The sequence below is a fragment of the Leptosomus discolor genome, chromosome Z, assembly GCF_034619465.1.
Source record: "Leptosomus discolor isolate bLepDis1 chromosome Z, bLepDis1.hap2, whole genome shotgun sequence".
Taxonomy (NCBI): Eukaryota; Metazoa; Chordata; class Aves; order Leptosomiformes; family Leptosomidae; genus Leptosomus; species Leptosomus discolor.
In genome coordinates this window covers 40,076,450-40,096,068 of record NC_141419.1, presented here as the reverse complement: position 1 = coordinate 40,096,068, position 19,619 = coordinate 40,076,450, and the positions used below count along the sequence as shown (strand labels likewise).

Sequence of the window (19,619 nt, the reverse complement as noted above, 5' to 3'; positions counted from 1 at the left end):
TTTATAAATACATAAAGGGCGAGTGTCAGGAGGATGGAGCCGGGCTCTTCTCAGTGATGGCCAATGACAGGACAAGGGGCAATGGGTGCAAGCTGGAGCAGAGGAGGTTCCACATTAACCTGAGGAAAAACTTTTCACTGTGAGGGTGACAGAGCACTGGAACAGGCTGCCCAGAGAGGTTGTGGAGTCTCCTTCTCTGGAGACATTCAAAACCCACCTGGACGTGTTCCTGTGTGATCTACCCTAGGGGGTCCTGCTCTGGCAGGGGGGTTGGACTAGATGATCTTTTGAGGTCCCTTCCAACCCCGAACATTCTGTGATTCTGTGATTTGGGGAATTACTATATTTGAATTTGAAGAAGATTGCTGTAGGATGGACTTGGTCTTTTTTTGCTTGATTAGTCCCCAAAGTGTTCTCTCTAGTTGAATAGAGGACTATAAACAAAACTTTGTTCTTTGCTGTGCCTCCTTTTGTAAGACGATGGACGATTCGCATATCGCTATATCTTTGTTCGTTCTCTGAAGTTTCTTGTCTCCCTCTGATTCTGGAGGACAGTACAGAGCTTAATTTATTGTTAATAAAGTAATAATTTATATAAACAATATATTTTTAATATATTATAAAATTTATTGTTAAAAATTATTAACTTATTCCTAAAATAAATGCTTAACTCATGAGTGAGATGCATCTCACCTCATTGTGCCAGTTTGCCACATTATAAAATTTAGAAAAATTATAATGTCCTACCTTCTACATACTGTGAAGGTAGATTGCAACTATTTTGGTATTTTTATCTTACGATAACTGAAATAGAAACTAGATTCAAATCAGCAAATCTTTGTTATATCGTCATCTTTTCAGGTGGCTCAAAACCAGAAGTGTTGTGTGGATCCCCTTCTTTACCGAGTGCTGCCAAACATGCTGGTAGATTAAATCAGGTAAACACCAAGAGTCCGTTTCGTTTGATCTTTTTTCTCTTTAAACGTCCATATAAAAGTATATAAATGTCCGTATAAAAGTAGTTTTACTTAAGTTTTCAGGGAGAAGAGTTGTGGGGATTTTTTTGTGGAATGACATAATTAAATTTTGTTGGTTCATCAATGTGTATATGTTGTTTACAGGGAGTGCTTATATATGAGGAAAAAAAGAAACAAAAAGGAAAAGTATTTTTCAGTCCCCAGACAGGTTTGTGTATCTTCATTTCAATTCAGAAGTTATGCGTAAAAGCGTGTATTTTTAACTTGCTTTCTCTGTCAGTCCTTATGGGAATTCTGCCTCATTTGCTGAGCACAGCAGCAGTCTGGACAGGTTGCTAGATAATTCTGAAGTGAAGCCACATTTTTTTAGTGGAAAAGCGTGCGATTTTTCAGATTTGTTTTGGAAGCAAAACTTAGGCATGTCAGGTCTGTGGATTTTTTCTTTAACCCCAGTAGATGTATTTTGCAGAAGGGTATGGTAGGTCTTTATCAATCTCTGTCCTGTCTCCTGTTTTGGCATATATGGCGTTCTGTGTTTCTTCAGGGACAACGTGTAGAGCACTTTCTTGTGAGGCTTCTTCAGAGTAATTGTCTAGAATTAGACATGATCAACTAACTTAGGAGAGACTATCAAAGCACATCCTTGATCTGAGCTGCCAAAATGCAAGGAAGTTAAAATTGCACTTACAAGTAGCAGTAGCAGTCGGATGGTAATATAAAGGCCCTTATATACTCTCTCTGGATTGGAGATGTTACTTTTGTGTTAGATGCATGGTTACAAATGCAGCTTCCTTACAGTAATTTCACACAGTTATGAACAGGTTCAATGAAAATTTTAAAGCAACTGCTTTTTTTTTTTTTAATTACTTTGAGTTTCTAGTGCAACTCTGCAAACCTTTTAGCAGCTTGGGTTTTTTCAATAAAATATATAAATCTCTTCTAGGGCATCTGAAAGGGAACCTAAGTAGTCTTTACAAACTTTGGAAAACTAAACTGCAATTAAGTATCTCGAATTCTCAGTTTTGGGAAGACACAGTATTTCCTGTTTTCACTGCAAGGCTTTTTCAAATACAAGTTGGGGGGATTTTAAATACAAAGTGATTTGTCATTAGGTGTTTAGTTAAAAAATGCTAGTTTTCAATTTTGCAGTTTAATATTTCCTACTGTCCTCCAGCAGGTAATGATCTGTATGTGCTTTCATTAGAGTTTGACTTAAGAGTAATTTTCTCCTGTTTCAGTTGTTTTATGTCTTTTTTCTTTTTTTTTTTTTTAACCTTTAAAGTGTGATGTTTTCTTCTTTCCAATTTTAGGCAGCCTTTCCAGTAAATACATGACTCAGGGAAAAGCCTCACAAAAGAGGACCCAACAAGAATCGTAAGGAATATTAAGCACTGCTCAATTGCAATACAGGCCCTTCATCCATGTTAAAAATTTACTTTGGCTAAAGCATCTGGATTCACAGGACAGCAGCATAGACAACCTTCAGCTTAAGATTAATGAAATATGGGTGGTTTATTTTAGACTGCTAGCGCAAGCAACTGTGGATTCTAATGCAGACGCCTGCTCTTAAATAGATTGTTTGAATATTTCAATAGGAAGCCATGTTGTTTTGTATTTGTTTACTAGGTAAATCATGTAAGAAAGGGCAGGTACTAAAAATGGGCTATTTTCAAGGTTTTGTTGTTCCACCTGGCCATTTTAAAATGCACTAAAATTGTGTGCAAGCCAAATACATTATATTTTCTTCAAAAATGGATTTTTTTTTAAGGAGCAAGTAATATTTATGAATGTTGATTGTTTACTGAATCTTTGTGTAAAAGTGTTTGAAATGTTTGTAGACTGCTACGTTATTTCTTTTCCTGTAGGGAACTGAAAAGAGATACTAGTAAACATACATAAAACAATCTCTGCACAAGCAGTGCCATTGAGATTTCTTGGTTTTTTTTCTGTTCTGTGACTTTATAGGAGTTCATTTGCTGCTGTACTTGTGTACAAGAAGAAGGACTAAGAAACAGGTCAGTCCTGTTTGATGCTGCTAAGAATCTTATTCAAGGCCTTGGGGATATAGACAAAAATGCTTTAAGGGATAGAGATATTATATTTGGCAACTGAGGAAAACACATGTCCATTTTAATAAAATGTGAAGAGGATCCTTGTACCAGCCAAGAATTTAATTAGTAGTATGTACTTGAGCTTTACTTGAAGTCCTTCTAGAGCTGGTAATGTACCGTCTTCTCTTGTTCATGAAAGAATTAGTTACATGGTAAAATTGAAAGGACTGTTATTTATGATTTTGAAATAAAATTTTAAAAATCTTAAAAATCAGCTTCTGTATTTCTTCTTAAGTTGTAGTTTTCAGTATTCCTCACTTAAATGTAGAAGTAATGATAACTTACTAGAATTATCTAGTTTTAGAAATGTCATGTTTAATTTTTTTCATTACCCATCTATTTTTATTAATAGTGAAAGCTAGAATTGCCAAAGTGGTCTTAGGGAGCTGGGATCCTAACTCCTGGCTTGGTTTTCATCCATCTGTAGCCAGCTAGTTGTAAACTTGTAGATGTGTGACTTTTGCAAATAATTTCTTTTGTAGTCTTTCCTCAACATATTTTCAAGCAAAATACTAGCCAGCAATAAACAGAAAGTAATTCCAACTTTGTCTTCTATAGCATATGTCATCATATGAAATTGTCAGGTTTTTCCTCAAAAATAGGTTCATTCTTGTAGTTTTTCATTCGTATCCCAAAAAAAAAAAAAAGCTGACATTCCTTCTGTATGCTTTATTTAGCTCTCTGTTCACAGTTACTTTTGGTTTTGCTGACGGGAATGAAGCGTGTAAGCCTTTAAGGGACTCTGGCATAATCTCAAAGATAGAAGTTATTTTTAAATAAATAAATAAATAAAAAATACCCAGATCAGGTTTATGCATACTTGCCCTTTTCTGTTTGTGATACTTTGTAGTTTAGCAGTGAAGTTTTTCAACTGTGAAATTTCTAAACTCACATCTGAGTAAAAACTCATTCTGCATATCCACCAGTCTTCTTACTTTGAAGATGCTGCTTCCTCATGCAACTACAAATTCTATATAGTTACTAATCTCATGGCCCTAAAATAAATGCCCCAAACTTAAGACCGTTAAACCAGTAACTAATAAATCCTTTGTTTGCTAAAAGAGTGGTTAAAGACCACAGTCAACTTACAGAATGATAGGTGACACAGAATAAACACAGTGGAGAAGGCGTGTATATCTGCTGGATTATGTCATTTTAAAATTTAGGAAATAGATTTAAAATTAGAATTGAAGTTGTTCATAACTGTTCTTGATATCCAAGATCATACTTGCCTTAGGGAAGTGTATTCTCAAGGGAGCAACTTTCCACATACAAAGAAAAACCCTGAAAGGGTGCATTGCATTAATAAAAAGTTTCTAGAAAAAGAATGGTATAAAAAATAATAGCAATGAACTAAAATAATAGTTTGCAACTAAATTCATACTAATAAAATGTAATAATAAATACTAAAAAACTACTAGTTTAATACTAATACTACTCGTTTAAAAGGCTTCTTCTTCTGAGCCATCTGTATATGCAGTCCCACTAATGATATGGAGGGACACGGAGTTTGTGCTGCTTTTTTTATTTTAAAAAAAAAAAATGCTATTGTCACATTTCACAGGAATTCACATGGTTTTGATGACCCTGTTTCTAAATTTGAAAATGTCTTGTGCTCAAAAAAGGTGAAGGACAAAATTCTGGCGTGCAACACAGTTAACAGTCTGTCTTAAACAGGCAATTTAATCTCAGTGATGTAACTACTAGATTAACACATATCTATCTACCCTAATGTAATTGTTCTGTCGAGATTTGTTTCATAGCTATATTTAAAACCAGTTTCTCATTCATTTTTAATGTATTTCATTGTTTAATGCACAATTATTTCTTTTATAAACTTTGTCACATTTTTATAAGAACTGCAGACGCTGCATCAAAAGTAGTCCTTGCTAGTAACATTCCTTGTTATTCACTTGAACCATTTAGATTTTAATACTGACTTTTTCTTCTATCTTCTTTTGGTAATGTACTAAAGATGAAAAGCACCTTAGAAAAAAAGGCCGTTGTTACAGCCCATGCTCAGTCTTACATGCTGAGATTCATTCAGCAGACAGGTGACTGAAGAGCGACAATTGGGAGCACCCAAAGGAGGAACAAGAAGGGAAAGCTCTTCGTGCCTGTATGGGAAGCTGCGAACGACGAAGGGATCAGTTGCGCAGGGAGCTGCCGGGAGGAGCAGCCGGGCTCCGAGCGCCCCACAGCCCTCGCCCGACCGCTGCGGGCGGGGAAGGGGGCGTGCGGGGGGCGGCGGCTGGGGCCGGAGCTGGGTGCCTCCGCCCGTGGGTTTTGCCCGCGGTGCCCTCGCTTCCTGTTGAACAGCCTTGTGCGGGGCTGTTTTAAACCACTTGTCGGTGCGACCGTCACTACACATTCGCGTTCTTTGCCCGTATGTCTCGTAGATGAGGGCTCCGTACTTCCGGGCCTCTGTTCCCACAGACCGCGGCCTCCCTGCCGCCTCCCCGGGCAGCAGGCGGGGCCTGAAGGGAAGGGCCCCCCAGCTACCGCCAGGCCTGCTGCTTATCTCTGCGCACAGCGTCCCAGCTGACCGCACCCCGCGCCCGGGGCCACCGCCGTCCTCCTAACGCACGCGGCCGATAGCGCAGCTCCGGCCGCTCGGCGCTGGAAAGGGGCGGAACCGCCGCTGCCTGCCCGTCACAGCCCGCTGCCCAATAGAGGCGGCCGCCGGAAGCACGCCGTGCGCCTTGGCGTCACGGCGTGACGTCGGCGGTGCCCATGGCAGAGGGTAGAGGACGGGGCTGAGGGGGGCGATGGCCTCGTCGGTGGTGAGGGCCACGGTGCGCGCCGTCAGCAAGCGGAAGATCCAGGCCACGCGCGCCGCCCTCACCCTGGTCAGTGCCCAGCCGCCGCGGGCGGGGAGCGTTCGGCCCGCCGGTGCCAGGGCCCCCGCGGCCTGCGCCTCCCCCCCGCCTGCGAGAGCTGCGCCACGGGCCGGGCTGGGCCGGGCCGGACGGTTGGGTGTCCGACGGCCCTCCCGCCCGCCCTCGGGCTGCGGGTGACAGCGGGGCGGGACGAGGACGGGCCGCCCAGCCTGTCTGCGCCGTCGGCCGCGCTGCCCGCTGCGAGCGGGCGAGGCGCCGCTGCGTCGGGCCGTGCTGGGGGCGGCGGGGGTGGGGCTCGCCCCGGGCAGCGCCGCGCCCGGGTGCCAGCGCTGTTGACGCTTGGCGCCTGACAGCGGTGCGCTGCGGCTGGGCTTTGCGCGGTGGGAAAGGGCCACGGGGAGGCTGAAGGGGTCCCTTCCTCCTCGTGGGTTTCCTGAAGGGGAGCTGCTGCCCTTACTAGTCCCGCGGGGAGGGGGCCCTGCGCCGTGCGCGGGCAGCCTTTGCAGAAAGCGGGACCAGGGGGGAGGAGGAGCGTAAGTGCGGTCCCTTCATGCGGGGAGCCTTTTTGCACAGTCACCAGAGAAACTGTATTTATTTTTTTAAAAAAAAAAAAAAAAGGGGCTATTGAAATGGACTACCTACGGAAGCTGGCGAGCGAGTTGTCTCCAAGGGAGCTTTGTGTCCGTTTGTTAAGCGAGGCAGTGCATGTGCTAGTCGCGGCAATGTGGGGAGGCTGTGCTGTGGAGGGGGATTACTGCAGAGGAAAGCACAGTCAGTTCCCTGCAGGAACAGGGTCAGATTAAGTGCATATAGTTCAGTCGTTTGTCAGAACCGGTAATGCCTGCTCAGTAGTGATTCTGTTACGAATGAAGGTTAATAGCGGTAGTCAAGTCTACTTGTCGTTTGCTTTGAGTGTTTTAATTTGCTCGTGGCAAGAACTTCACCTTACTAATGCCTTTTCTTTTCACAGTGTCCTAGAAACTTGTAAGCATGTAATGTACATTTTTATGTTTGTGCTGTGTTCTCACATTTCTGCAACATCTCAGTCTGCACGAACAGTGAACTTATCTGCTGTAAAGTCACAGTTCCCCTCTAGGTTAGTGGGAAGAGAGAAGCAGGCCATAAACGCTTCTGTGCCCCATAGATTTTTGACTGTTAATGTGTGTGCGATAAAAACTTTCACAAGAGCAGAACAACTTAATTGAATTGTAGTAGTGTTTTTCTGTGTGTGTGTGAAACCCAAACATCCTAATATTAAGTGCTACAGTTCTTGAGCTATCTGCTGACAGCGTGGATGAGAAGTTTAGAGGTATTGTGTTCTGTGTGGATTAGATTCAGTAACCTCCTGCTTTACAGCAGAATGCTTATCTCCAGATCAGACATTCAATTTCAAGTAGGACACAAGCTAGTCAGTACTGGCAGGTGGCTGATGCTGAAGGTGGGCTTTGCTGATAGGAGACAAGTGTAAACTAAGAAAATTTGAGTGCACAGAGCTGGAACAGGAATTTTTTTATAGTACAACAAAGTACCTTGCACACTTTGATATGTGCAAGCACTCACTGCGACTAAACCAAAAAAACCCATTTCAGATTGCTATATATGTTTTTGTTTTTCAGACCCCATCAGCTGTTCAGAAGATAAAACAGCTTCTTAAAGATAAACCTGAGCATGTAAGTATGAAGAGTGCTATGGTGTTAGTACAGCTGATGGTCACAAAGCATTTCTGGCTGACTTACAAGTTTGAAATAGACACTGAGGTGTTTATTAGAGATGTTGTGTCTTTTCTTGGAGGGGAACGTGTAAGCTTGTTTTTATGTCAAGCTTGCTTTCTTTATCAAATGAAATTCAGGAAGTAACTGACTGTTACTACATTTCACTATAAATTTGCTTTTGAGATGAAAAAATTTTAAGCTTCAAAATATTTTTGAGCTGTATTTTAATAAAGCCTTTTGGTGTGGCATAGTGGTGCCTTCTGGTAGGGAAAGAGATCTTCCAGCTGTTGATATTAAGACGTTATTAGTTAAGTTCTTCCAGAAATTCTCATTGTGAAGTTTATAATAAGAAAAGTTAGATTCATACCCATTGGAAAACATCTGATTCTTAGGAAACTTGCCAAACAGTGTTTGGGGTTGTTTTTTTTTTTTTAAGTAATCAGCCTTTCTCCAAATAACTGATTGAGCTTGTCATCTTTTTTCCTTGGGGAGTAACACCCAGAATTTTGCTTTCTAACCATTGTAAAAACAAGCGTTAGATTTTTTTTTCTTCACAGTAAGTATTATTTCAAGAGGAATATTCCTCTTTTTACTTTCATACAAGGCCCGTTGTTTCCTTTGCTTCCTGCACATCTGCAGCTAACTAGACTCTTTGTTCTAGTGTTTTGAACCATCCTTAGGAGGCCCTGAGCCTACAGCTTAGCTGGTCAGTCATTCCCTTGTTATAAATAGTGTTGCGCTTTCCAGCCCATTATTTGTAGCAGTTCCTGCTGAGAAAGGTATTTAGTCTGAAAAGCTGAAACGCTGTTTGTCTGAGATCCCACTTCATGGCAAGTGATATGTTTTGATAACATTTTTAACATAACATTGATTATGGAGATGGGCGATATAATTTTCCTCTTCAGTTATGAAGCACTGATGTCGAAAGATTGTTGTGCACAAATAGTTCCCTGTTTCTTTAAAATCTTTTCTCAGTTCTGTACTTACACAAATGCTCTTTTCGTCAGACTTTTTGGATACTGTGAATGTTACAAAACAAACTGACTAGGTTGGCTTTTGAGGCCAATTAAGACAGTAAGCAAGCTAACAAATTAACATACTTTAAGGAGGGGATTGGTTTTTAAGTGAGACTAGCAAAAGAGGTAATGAGGAAATCAAAGTACATTTTTACAAACTTCGGTTTGCAGTACGTTTTCTGATGGTGTCGTTACAAGTGTTCTGTGGCAATCTAGAAACTGCCCTTGTCTTGGCCTCGCAACTTCATAATTATGTTAGGTCAATAATCCTAACATAGTGCCTGAATTAGCATCTGAATAAACTTTAATTTGAAGTCACAAAAATGTGTCTTTAAAATTTGCCTGTCTTTATGAGACCAGGAACTTACAAGAGTGACAATAGTTTATTACTTCAAAACTTTAATGTACTTTAGGGCTTGATCCATGATAGCAAACATCTGTTTGCTTTTACTTTGGCGTTCAATTTTGTAAAAGGAAAACAATGTTACCTCTTAATCCATTAAGGTGATTCGCTTCTGCTTTGAGGCAGAGGAGAGTAATAAATGTCAGCATTCTGTTGTTCTGCATACTTTTCATCTGAGTGTTCCAGAATCGATTCTTAAAAAGTCATGAATGTGGTGTTGGTTTTGGTTTTTGGTTGGTTTTTTTTTTAGGTAGGTGTGAAAGTAGGTGTTCGTACGAGAGGATGCAATGGACTTTCTTACACATTAGAATATACAAAATCAAAGGGAGACTCCGATGAAGAAGTAGTCCAAGATGGTGAGTTTCTGATGCAGCAAAGCAAACTTCTGTGGTGGTGGGATAGAATAACCTATTACAGGTTTGCCAAGGTTCAGTTTAGAACTTACTTGAAGTAACGAGTTACAGCAAGAGGTCCTGCTGTCCTGTCATAGGAATTGTTGTCACCTTAGTTTCTGTTTTGAAGTAACCAGTTAAAATCTGCAGCTTTGCAGTCCCTGTATCAGAGACAACTCCACCAGAGTAGTCTGCTGTTCATGTCTTTGGAGGTGGCTAATAGCAGATATCTAGAGAATAATAACACAGCAATGCATATATAAAGGAATACATTATCAGCATACCTAAACCAAGGCTTGGCAAAGTAAAGATTTTATTTGCAAGGCATTTTCCCAATTATCTTCTCTAACTAGTCTTATTCTTTATTGATTTGGCTTTAGCCTCTTAATGCTTTTGGCCTTTACATTGCTTTGTTACAATGGGTTCTATCATTTTAATTTAAGAGTATTTTAAAAATTGTTTTCGTATGCTAGTATTAAAGCTTTCTGCCTGATAATTTCAAGGAGCATCCCATGATGGGTCTGTTGCTAAAGTTCCTGTCATGCTTTAATCCTGGCCATCAGCTCAGCCCCACAGAGCCTCCCACTCTGGGGTGGTGGCAAGAATCCATGGGTTACAATAAAGATGGTTTGGTAGGCAAAGCAAAAGCCACATGCACAAGCAAAACAAAAGAAGGAATTCATGCAGCACTTCCCGTCGGCAGGCAGGAGTTCAGCCAGGACAGCAAGGCTCCATCATGCTTAACGGTGACCTGGGAAGACAAAATGCCCTAATTCCAAACGTGTCCCCCCCTTCGTCCTCCTTCCCCAACTCTTCATATGGCATGGGATATCCCTTTGGTGGGCTGGGGCCAGCTGTCTTGTCTGGGTCCCCTCCCAGCTCCTTGCCCACTTGCTGGCTGGGCAATGTGAGAAGCAGAACAGCCCTTCACGCTGTGCGAGCACTGCCCAGCGGTGACGAAAACATCGCTGTGTTATCAACTCTGTTTCCAGCACAAATCCAAAACGTAGCCCCTTAGCAGCTGTTCTGGAGAAAATTAACTCTAGCCCTGTCAAAACCAGCACAGTTCTGTATATTTTTCCGGTTTTTATAAAAGTTTCTGTCAGTAGTCTTTTTATCAAATACGGATTTTTACAGAAGCATAACAGTGTTTTTCATTTCTGTTCTTTTTCTGCTTCATAGATCAGGTCCATAAATGCTTTCATTACATTTAGCCTTCACTGTCAGTTACTGTCCAAATTGACCCCAAATTCCACACAGTTGCCCGCAGACTTGAGTTGTGTTAGTAATATGTTTTGTCTCAGTGCCTCCTGTGATGAAACATTTCCAGCAATCTCTTAGAATGAGCTCTGGTTGCTGTTTACTGATACAATTTTACATTTTTATTTTTATGATTTGTAGTCTCTGGACAGTTAAACAGTCCGTTCACACTTTTGTACCAGAGTTGCAGTTTTAAAGTTCAGTATCTTTCCAGAGACGTAGATACTTTGTACACTTTAGAATAGGGAGCTCTTTCTAGTTCCTGAAATGAGCTACTAATTTTTAGTTCTTAAAGGTTGTGGTATCCTGTAAGTTCACACATTTGCCTTATTGTAGGATTCAGTATTGCTGATAGTTAATACAGACCTGATATTTTTGGCAGAGCAAACAATAATTATTTTGAGAGAGGATCATTTGGGTTTTAAAGTTTTTTGGGCATCTTGTTGGATGCACAGATTTTAAGAATGGTAGGAAATGGGTTACTGACTGTAATGTCATGGGAATTAATTATTGGAACAGAGATTCATTACCAGGTTCTACAGCTTATTTCCCTGAGTATCGTGTTTTTAAATCCCCCCCTCTAAAAAATACTTTCATGTGTGCACACCAGTAACAGTTCTAGTCTGTTGCTAGGCTTTTATAGGCAGAGTAAAAACAGAGATGAAAGTGCCGCATGTTAGGCCAGGGAAACCCAAGTTAATACTGGTAGCCTTCATAGTTAGCTTCCATTTTTTTATCACTGGTTGAGAGAGAATTTCAAATCAAAGTGAGTGATGATTTTGCTGTGATTTCCCCCCCCCCCCCCCCCCCTTTGTTGTCTTCAAGGGGTTAGAGTGTTTATTGAGAAGAAGGCACAGCTGACACTTCTGGGAACTGAAATGGACTATGTAGAAGACAAACTGTCCAGTGAATTTGTCTTCAATAATCCAAACATCAAAGGAACATGTGGCTGTGGAGAAAGCTTTAACATCTGAAATCTCAGGACTACTTCTTTGACTTTGAACACCCCAAAACATTTACTAGTACGGCTTTCGGAAGCAAATGCATTTTCTTCAGGTTCGTAGGCTGCATAAAGTGTGTCTGTCATTAAGAAAAATAAATAATTTTGAAAATGTAAATTGTGTGTTAAATTTCACCACTGATGTAGTTATGCAGTAATTTGTGATGAGTTTGGATCCGGAAGGTAAGAACAGTTAAGCATTGTACTAACTTCTCTGTACTTTCACGTGCCAAGGAAATAAAATGTCACTGTTATTTTCCTTTGTCATTTTCTTTGTCCACTCTACTCACGCTTCCCCATCCAAAACCCCTTTGAAAGCATATATTGCCTATGTGTTCTGCCTTGATTGAGGGGAAAACCAAAACAAAACCCCAACAAACCAAAAAAAAAAAAAAACAGGGCAACCATTTGTATGTGTTTGTTTATGAAGATTTATATACACAGGCACACAGTCCTCAGCTTCAGAGTTCACTATGATTATGTAGATGCTCACTTTTTTTTTGTAGCTTTCTGATGCTTTCATCTTCTGTGTGGGTTTTCTGGTGGTTTATGTTCCCATAAATTTGGGGAAGACCAAAAAGAAAGAAGTTCATGTATTAATATAGTGGTAGGCTACCATAGCACTGCTTGTAGAAATACTTCAGAATGGGCTTACCCAATTTTAATTACGTTCCTTTCCTTATTGAAGGCATAGTCTCTGTTGGACTTAAGAGGTCAGTTTCAAGACCATGAAATATATTCAGGCACTGGAATACTAAAGCAGGTTACACACAGGCCTTCTTTCTCACATTTCTGTTACTTTATCTTTCTCGGCTTGGATTGCAAAGTTGGTAAAACGTCCTCTGCCTTCTGATTCCCCATGTTCACAGAATGTGCTGTCTGTGTACCAAAAGCTGTGAACACTTTTGAGAGAGAAATCTTACAATTATTTTATTTTTAGTCATGTTTGCTACTAATTTTATTACAGCTTGAACTCTGTAGGTGCTAGGGTTTTTCATCAAAGCTTACGGTAACTTCTGTTTAACTCCTGTCTTGAAGTTGACTTGATAAAAGGAGAAAAATCATTTATAATTTAAAATCCCCTACTGTTTCATAACTGTTTTAAATTAGTCTAGACAGTAATGAAAATACTATGTAGGAGAGACCGTTTTTTTCTTTGGAATTTAAGCTTGCTATCTCCTAATCAGTATTTTGTTTTCATAAGCCATTGCTTTTCAAGCTTGTGAAGTCTTCAGCACTTGTTCACTGGTGCTCGGGCAGAAGTGTTAATTTCTCTCCAGGCCTTCCCAAAAGCTGGTATGAGAGAAATATTTTTTATGTCCATGTTGCCCTGATTGTCCAAAGATAACATTGTGCAGCTAAGCTGATCACTTGCTACCTGGGCAACTAAATTTAAAAAAAAAAAGAAAAAAAAAAAAAGTGCAAATGAAAAATAGGGTACAACAGGGTGTGGGATCTTACAGTCAAGGACAGAAGGTGTTTAGATGGGAGTGGACAGAGAGCATTAGGGCTGCATGTTGAAAATCCAGCGGTCACGTTGATCCAGACAGTTGTACCCACATGCTTGTCAACAACTTTGGAATAGTAATGTGCTGAAGAGAGGTTTGCAGCTACACTTTTCCAAAGTGTAGAGGGAAGAATGAAAATGAAAAAATAATTCTTGTTCTGTCTTACATAATGCACAGGTGTAGGTGGTCAGCATTTTCACACCTGTAATTTTAATAGTAGTTACTTGAATTGTGGTTGTATGCTATACTACCTTTTGATGTAAAATCACTAATTCCTTCAACAATCAACTGTGTACACAGTTACTTTACTTTGCATAGTTATTCATGAATTACTGGTAATACACTGGCTGTGTAGTGTTTATAGTGTCATAAATATTTCAGTCTTGCCAAACAAAAAAATGCAGGTAATGTGATACAGCTGCATTACTATGTCTAAAACTGCAAGCTGAGGGTGTTTTTTCAGATTGTTTCTCTGCTTCTTGCTAGAGGATAAAACTTTGAATGTGGTAGCTCTGGTGGTTGCTCAGAGTGCTAGTACTTGTTGATTTAACTTGTTTTGGGGCGGAGGGGATTGGTTTGGGTTTTTTTTTCAGACCTGTGGCACATGTAGCTATCCTTTTCATGTGTTTTGTGTATATGCCTTGAATGAAAGTTTGCATTTCCATACTCCCATGAAATAATCTTCTAAATTGTCACTTCAGTAAGACACTTAACGCACAACGTGTTAAACTTCTGTTAAAGTGCTATTTACAGTTGCATAGGTACATGGTTTTGTTGATAGGTCTGTTACTATTTTGTGCAACACTGTATATAGAGTTCTCAGTCATAATAATAAATATTGCCTGTTGGTAAGCATTAAATACTCCAATCTTGAATTATTCTGTTTACAGTAATAAACAAGCATGGGCGGGAGAGAATAGGTTTATATGCTGGGATTACAAAGTAGATACAATATTACTGTTACCTGAGTTAATATTTCCCAGAAATATTAAACATTTACAAATATTAACAGCATTGGAATGGCATAGAAACACATGGCAAAAAAAATTAATTAGCTATGTACGGAAAGGTATGTACACATACCGGAAGGGTGGGCTGGTAATGCATGGACTTCTATTAAGCTTTGTGACACACTGTGTTCAGGGTAAAAATTCTTAGGCAAGATGCTTATTTTGAAGGCTTCTACATGCCAAAAAGTCATTATGGTATGTTTTAATGCAGGATAATGATTTTGATCAAGTTAACTGTTGACATAAAAGGTTTTTAATTGGCTAGGCAATTGGAGAGTGAGAGTCAAATGGCATTCCTGGCCATTCCACTTCAGTGCTGTATAATGGCACTAAATGCCATAGTGTACTATGTTCATGACACATTTTGGGTTTTCTCTTAGATGCAGACTTTCCACCTCTAAAGCTAAGTTGCCTTTTCCTCTTATGTGAAGATTCCAAACCACAGGGTGTGAAGTCATAACTTTTGGAAAAATGCTAGAGATTGTTAATACAGTTGCGTATTCAGGATACTGGAGAGAGATAATCAAATCTTTCTTGCAGTCAGGAGCCTGGAAATGCAACAGTTACCTTTCTGTCGGATTTCTTACAGAATTTGTGGGGGAAAAAAAAAAAAAAACAACAACCAAAAAACATTTGCTTGTGCCAGTGAGTCAGTATTCCTGATCCAGCCCTTTTTGATAGCTTTGGCTCAAGAAGAACAACTTCCTTAGGAAAACATTGAACTGTTCAATATGCAACTCATCCTGACAATAGTTGATAGGGCTGAACTCCAAAATAGTAAGATGTGGGTAATGGGACTGTGAAATCTAATGTTGAGGAAACACACATCTTTTTTTAGTTAAATCCTATCTGCCATAGGTATCGTTTGGTTTTCTGTTGTAGTTATTATTCTCCCCATTTATTTAAATCAGCGCCTTCAGTAGCGGAAAAATTCTCCAGCTGTACCACTGTTGTGCTTATGGCAGCTGCCTGGCTGTTTATTAGATCAATTTTTTTATGATGCAAACATTTTGCAGTCTCTTCTGACAGAAGAATTCTGGAGTTGTGTGGCGTGGCAGAGCCTGCACCCCTGTGCTCGTCTCAAAAAGACTCCTCGTTCGAGCAATGCTCCCCGAGCTCCTCACGCGGTGGAGCCCAGGGGTCCCAGACCATGCCTGCCTAGGGACAGGGTCCTAACCCCTGCTCCTCTTCACTCGAAGGGGTCGTTCGTGGGAACAGACGCCTACTGCCACTGGGTGGCAGCAAGCCTCCGGCCCACGCGTTTCAAAAGGCCAGTCACCCATTTCCCGACACCCGCGTTCGGTTTCCTATCGCATCTCCTGAATACGGGAGTACTTCTGCTTACACTGGTGAAAGCTATTGTTCGGCTCTGCTGTTTGTCCTTCTTGTATTCTGGTCTGTGCTTTTTACCTGGAGCGGAGAACAGCTTTCTGACCTGCTGTGGATACTGAAGAGTTGCTTTTTTCACCGTTCCTCCCCTTGCTAGTAGTGTGCTAATGTACCTCATTAACATCGTGTCCAGCTTCAAGTTAGTGCAGATTTGTTTCTGACAGTTAGCTTCAACCTCTAGGGTAACAGAAGTTCCCTGCTGGGTTGGTACAGTCCAGTGGGACAAAGAATTTCACAAAACAGTACAGTCTCCACTCACCGCAGAAATACTCTCATCCCCTACCCTTACTTATCTGGGTTTGCATAATGATTTTATCTCATATGATTTTAATGAAAAATGCCTTCTGTAGCTTACTGAAGCTAAGTCCAGACAGCAGGAGTAAGTTCCCCTTACCAGCTAATGAAACGAGACAGCCTCCAGAAAGTTGAAATAACCTGAATAGCAGAATTCAGTTCATACAGAGGATTTGCAGCCAGCTACTTCCTTTTTCAACCACGTTTTAATCTTTAATTTGTTCATGGTGAGAGATTCACATAGACTTTTCATTTCTAATCACAGTAGACCTTCTGATTAAATACCAAATAGTTGTATGGAGTTTGGCAAAACTGTGTTTAAATTAGATTGCTTTCCTGTAAATTATATTATTTCCTTCCTTGTGCTTGTTTCATGTAAGAAGCTTAAATGCAAGTGAGTATTCAAATAAGGAGAAAACACAAGGTGCTAATGAATGTAACGTTGTGGGATCTTATGAAGCACATAGGTGGTAGGGAACAGGAACCAGTCCCTCCTGTCAACCTTCATTTTCACAAGAGATTTGCAGAGTGCAGTCCTCCCATTTGCAAATGAGAGCTAGCTGAAGTGTATAGTCAACATTCATTTCGAATGAATATCTAGTTAATAGTCCTCCAAAATAAATAAACAGAAAATCCAATACTTGGGTAAAAAGAGATAATGTAAAATTACTGTTTGGAAACTTTGTTAGGAAAAGAAATCATGTTTCTTCTCCTTGAGACATGCCTTCAGAATTTCTGCCTTTACTCTTCAAGCTATGAACCGAGATTCAATAAACAAACATTGGCAAATCTTGCTGAAGTGGTTTTAGGAAGATCCTGTGTACTTGTCCTCTCTGTTTGAGGCTGCCACTCCTACAGTGAAACAAGTGCCTGAGCCTCAACAACCATTGAAGGGGAGCTTACATTCATGTGTCGTGCCGTGCATTTAGTTGCTCCAAGAAAGGAACCTGTTTACTCTTGCTGAAATGTGGGAAAACCCCAGCGAAGCGGTAAATAGTTACACAGTGAGTGTAGTTTACTTAAACTACCCTATCAAGAACAACTAGAGATCATCTGCCCATGTCTTAGGGAGCCTGAAATACCTGCTGCAAGGATGTTTTATGTTGCTTCCCACAACATTCTTTTCATGAAGAACCTCTGGTTCCCACAAACTATTCAGAAAATTGAGATACTCTTGCAACCCTTAAACCCAAAACTTGTTAAACATGTAATATGGATGTTTGCCATTCCCATTTGATGGACATGGCCCACTGAGGAACTGTGAAGCAATTTAGAAAGATTCAGAAAAATGGTTTTGAACTCCAGGTTTGGTTGCTTTCCAAGAAAACTATTCACGTTAGATCTACGTATTTGCCATCCTGTGTCTTACTAGAATTTGTGGTGCCAGGGCTGTACTTACACTGGTTAAAAGAGCCCTGCATTATAATTAGGCCCATATGTTGCAGTAAAGAGGCTTTTGCATGTGCGCACTTCTAAAAATGGAAGCCTTGGTCTATTATGAATTGGAAAAATATTTCCTGGAAAACAGAACTCTGGTGGGAAACCACCAGCACTCAGTTTTGCACAGGGGATGCAAAGTGGCTTTTCTTCTGCTCTGCTTGATACCTCTGGCCCTGCCAGCTCGAGAAGCTTCCCTCGTAGTCACTCGCTGTTTAAAGCAGGTCTGCCACAGCCCATGGTACTTTTAGTTCAAGAAAGCGGCCTTTCAGGCAGGAGGTGTGAGGAGAATGAAAACAAGCGGAAAACCAGGAATTTTTCACCCTGGGTAAAATATTTGGTAAAATATTTAGCCAAATAATTTAAAAATCACCAAGGATTGCACCTGTCCTCGTGCCAACCTGAGCTGCCATTTTCCGATGCTTGTTTCCACGGCCCAGAGGCCCCAGGGGTCACCCTGTGACTGACACCAGCCTTCCCCTCCAGCTGTACCCACTAGAGCAGAGCTAAGGACTGCAGCCTCACAATACGGGGTTTCCCCTCCCTTTTGGGCTCGAGCAAAAGACCAAGCCTCCCCCTTCCCTCCTGCTGGGGAGCCACACTGGGAAAACAAGGTTCAGCTCAGCCAAGGCCCTGCCAGCAGCAGCCATCTTCTCCAACCCCAGCTGCCCTGTGCCTCCCCAGCGCCCCCTGGCACTCCCTGAACGCGGCGTCCTGAGCCGCTGTTGGCTAATGCAAGCTCTGGCCCCGCCCCACCCTCCAAGCACACCAATCATGTTCTACCTGGTCACTGTCCCGCCCCTTCAGCGAGGCTGCCGAGGCCGGGCGGTGGCCATTGGCATTCCTCGCAGCCGCTCCCTGGCAGGCCCCGGGGCCCTCGAGGGGCCAGCGGGTGTTCTGTGCAGCCCTCGTTTTCCTCCTTCCTTCACGAACTTCATCTCACCAGGTGCGCCGTGTGTGGTGGGGCCTGCCAGGGGCAGGGCCCATGGCGAGCGGGGTGGGCCCAGGTTGTCACCAGGATGACAACTCATGGGCGTCCCCCTGAGCAGGAACCCCTGGGGGTCTCCTCTGCTCCCCTCTGCCTTCCTGGGGCACAGAAGATTAATTTGGGGGAGAGTGTAGCAACAGCAGGAAGGCTGCTAGGGAAACCCACAAAGTGAGTTTAGAAGGCACCAGGGTGCTTTGGCAAAATGTAAGCAAAGGAGAGAAAAAGGCTCGTCCACCAGGATGCGCAGGCAGCAAGTCAGCAGGGGCTTTGTCTGTGGCTGGAAAAGGGCAACCAGAGGAAAAAAGAATGGCACTAATTGAGGACAATGTGGTATTTTAGGATGAACTTGCTCCTGCAATCTCTTGGCCTGGGAGTCATCTCACAAGGAAAGGGAGAAATCCTGTCATCTTTGAGAAGGTTTTAAACTCTGATGGGCAAAGTACTGTGACACATAATACAGATGCACCATGGTTAGCTCACTGGACACTGGGGAATAAGGGATTGACTCCTTGGGCTTTTGTATTTTTCCTGTTATCTTTTCTCCTTTTGATCCTGTTTCTCTACAATTTTCATGTCTTTTGATTACTAATTAATTTGCTTTTCTTTTTTTTTTTCAGCGCACTGAATGCACAATGGATCAAAATGGGAAAGATATACTGCCAGAAGATACAAACCAGAAGGAATAGTCATTTTCTCTTGGTTTCAAAGTGAGTATTAGAACAGTGTAAAAGTTCCTGTGTCATCCGCTTTCTTTTATGCTTGTTTTTTATGGGAATGATAGGCTACATAGTTCTACAGCACCAAATTTTTATTTCTTAAAAATCCTCTTTGGTGTATATAGTGGAACTGTCAGAGTACGAAGATATTCTAGGCTAAGAGTCACTAATACATTTGTAGTGAATTTTTGTAGTGAAGAAAGAATTGCTACCGGAATTTATAGCAGTTTAACTTTTCAGGTTCTGTATTTATGAGCATAGAATTTCAGTTACTATTATTTGCCCCTATTCCGGGGGAAAAAAAAAAAAAAAAAAAAAAAGTATTTGTCTATCTTCATAGCATAAATCAAAATATTATTTTGTTTCTCAGTCACGCTGTATGTATCAGTAGCACACTTGGTCAGAAGATCAGTAAGAGTCGGGCATCTGATTATGCTTTGTCCCTTGGATTGTGTGGCCTTAAATAGCCATTTATGTTGATTAGAACAGCTCACTTGCTCTCTTTCATAAACTTTGAGTTCTCTTTGAGTGAACCAAAGAGCCACTGCAATCCCAACAACAGGCAT

General features: G+C 41.3%; 2 protein-coding genes across 3 annotated transcripts in view; both read left to right on the top strand.

Moving 5' to 3' along the window:
* TUT7 (terminal uridylyl transferase 7) overlaps positions 1 to 2,810 on the top strand; it is a 39,100-nt gene extending 36,290 nt beyond the window's left edge. For both annotated transcript variants that reach the window (XM_086479142.1, XM_086479143.1), the window contains 3 exons: positions 862 to 938; positions 1,122 to 1,185; positions 2,288 to 2,810. In XM_086479142.1, coding sequence (XP_086335268.1) covers positions 862 to 938; positions 1,122 to 1,185; positions 2,288 to 2,355 — 209 coding nt within the window. In that variant the 3' untranslated portion in view covers positions 2,356 to 2,810. The remainder of the gene's footprint in view (positions 1 to 861; positions 939 to 1,121; positions 1,186 to 2,287) is intronic.
* Positions 2,811 to 5,822: 3,012 nt separating this feature from the next.
* Positions 5,823 to 11,965, top strand: ISCA1 (iron-sulfur cluster assembly 1). The gene is made up of 4 exons (XM_086479797.1): positions 5,823 to 5,937; positions 7,545 to 7,598; positions 9,310 to 9,415; positions 11,537 to 11,965. The coding sequence occupies exons 1-4, from the start codon at positions 5,857 to 5,859 to the stop codon at positions 11,683 to 11,685; spliced, it is 390 nt and encodes a 129-aa protein (XP_086335923.1). The 5' UTR covers positions 5,823 to 5,856; the 3' UTR covers positions 11,686 to 11,965.
* Positions 11,966 to 19,619: the final 7,654 nt, after the last annotated feature.

Coding starts and splice junctions, on each gene's coding strand:
- ISCA1 (XM_086479797.1), top strand. CDS start 5,857: ATGGCCTCGTCGGTGGTGAGGGCCACGGTGCGCGCCGTCAGCAAGCGG. Junction 7,599..9,309: donor TTAAAGATAAACCTGAGCAT/GTAAGTATGAAG, acceptor TTTTTTTTTTAG/GTAGGTGTGAAAGTAGGTGT. Junction 9,416..11,536: donor TGAAGAAGTAGTCCAAGATG/GTGAGTTTCTGA, acceptor GTTGTCTTCAAG/GGGTTAGAGTGTTTATTGAG.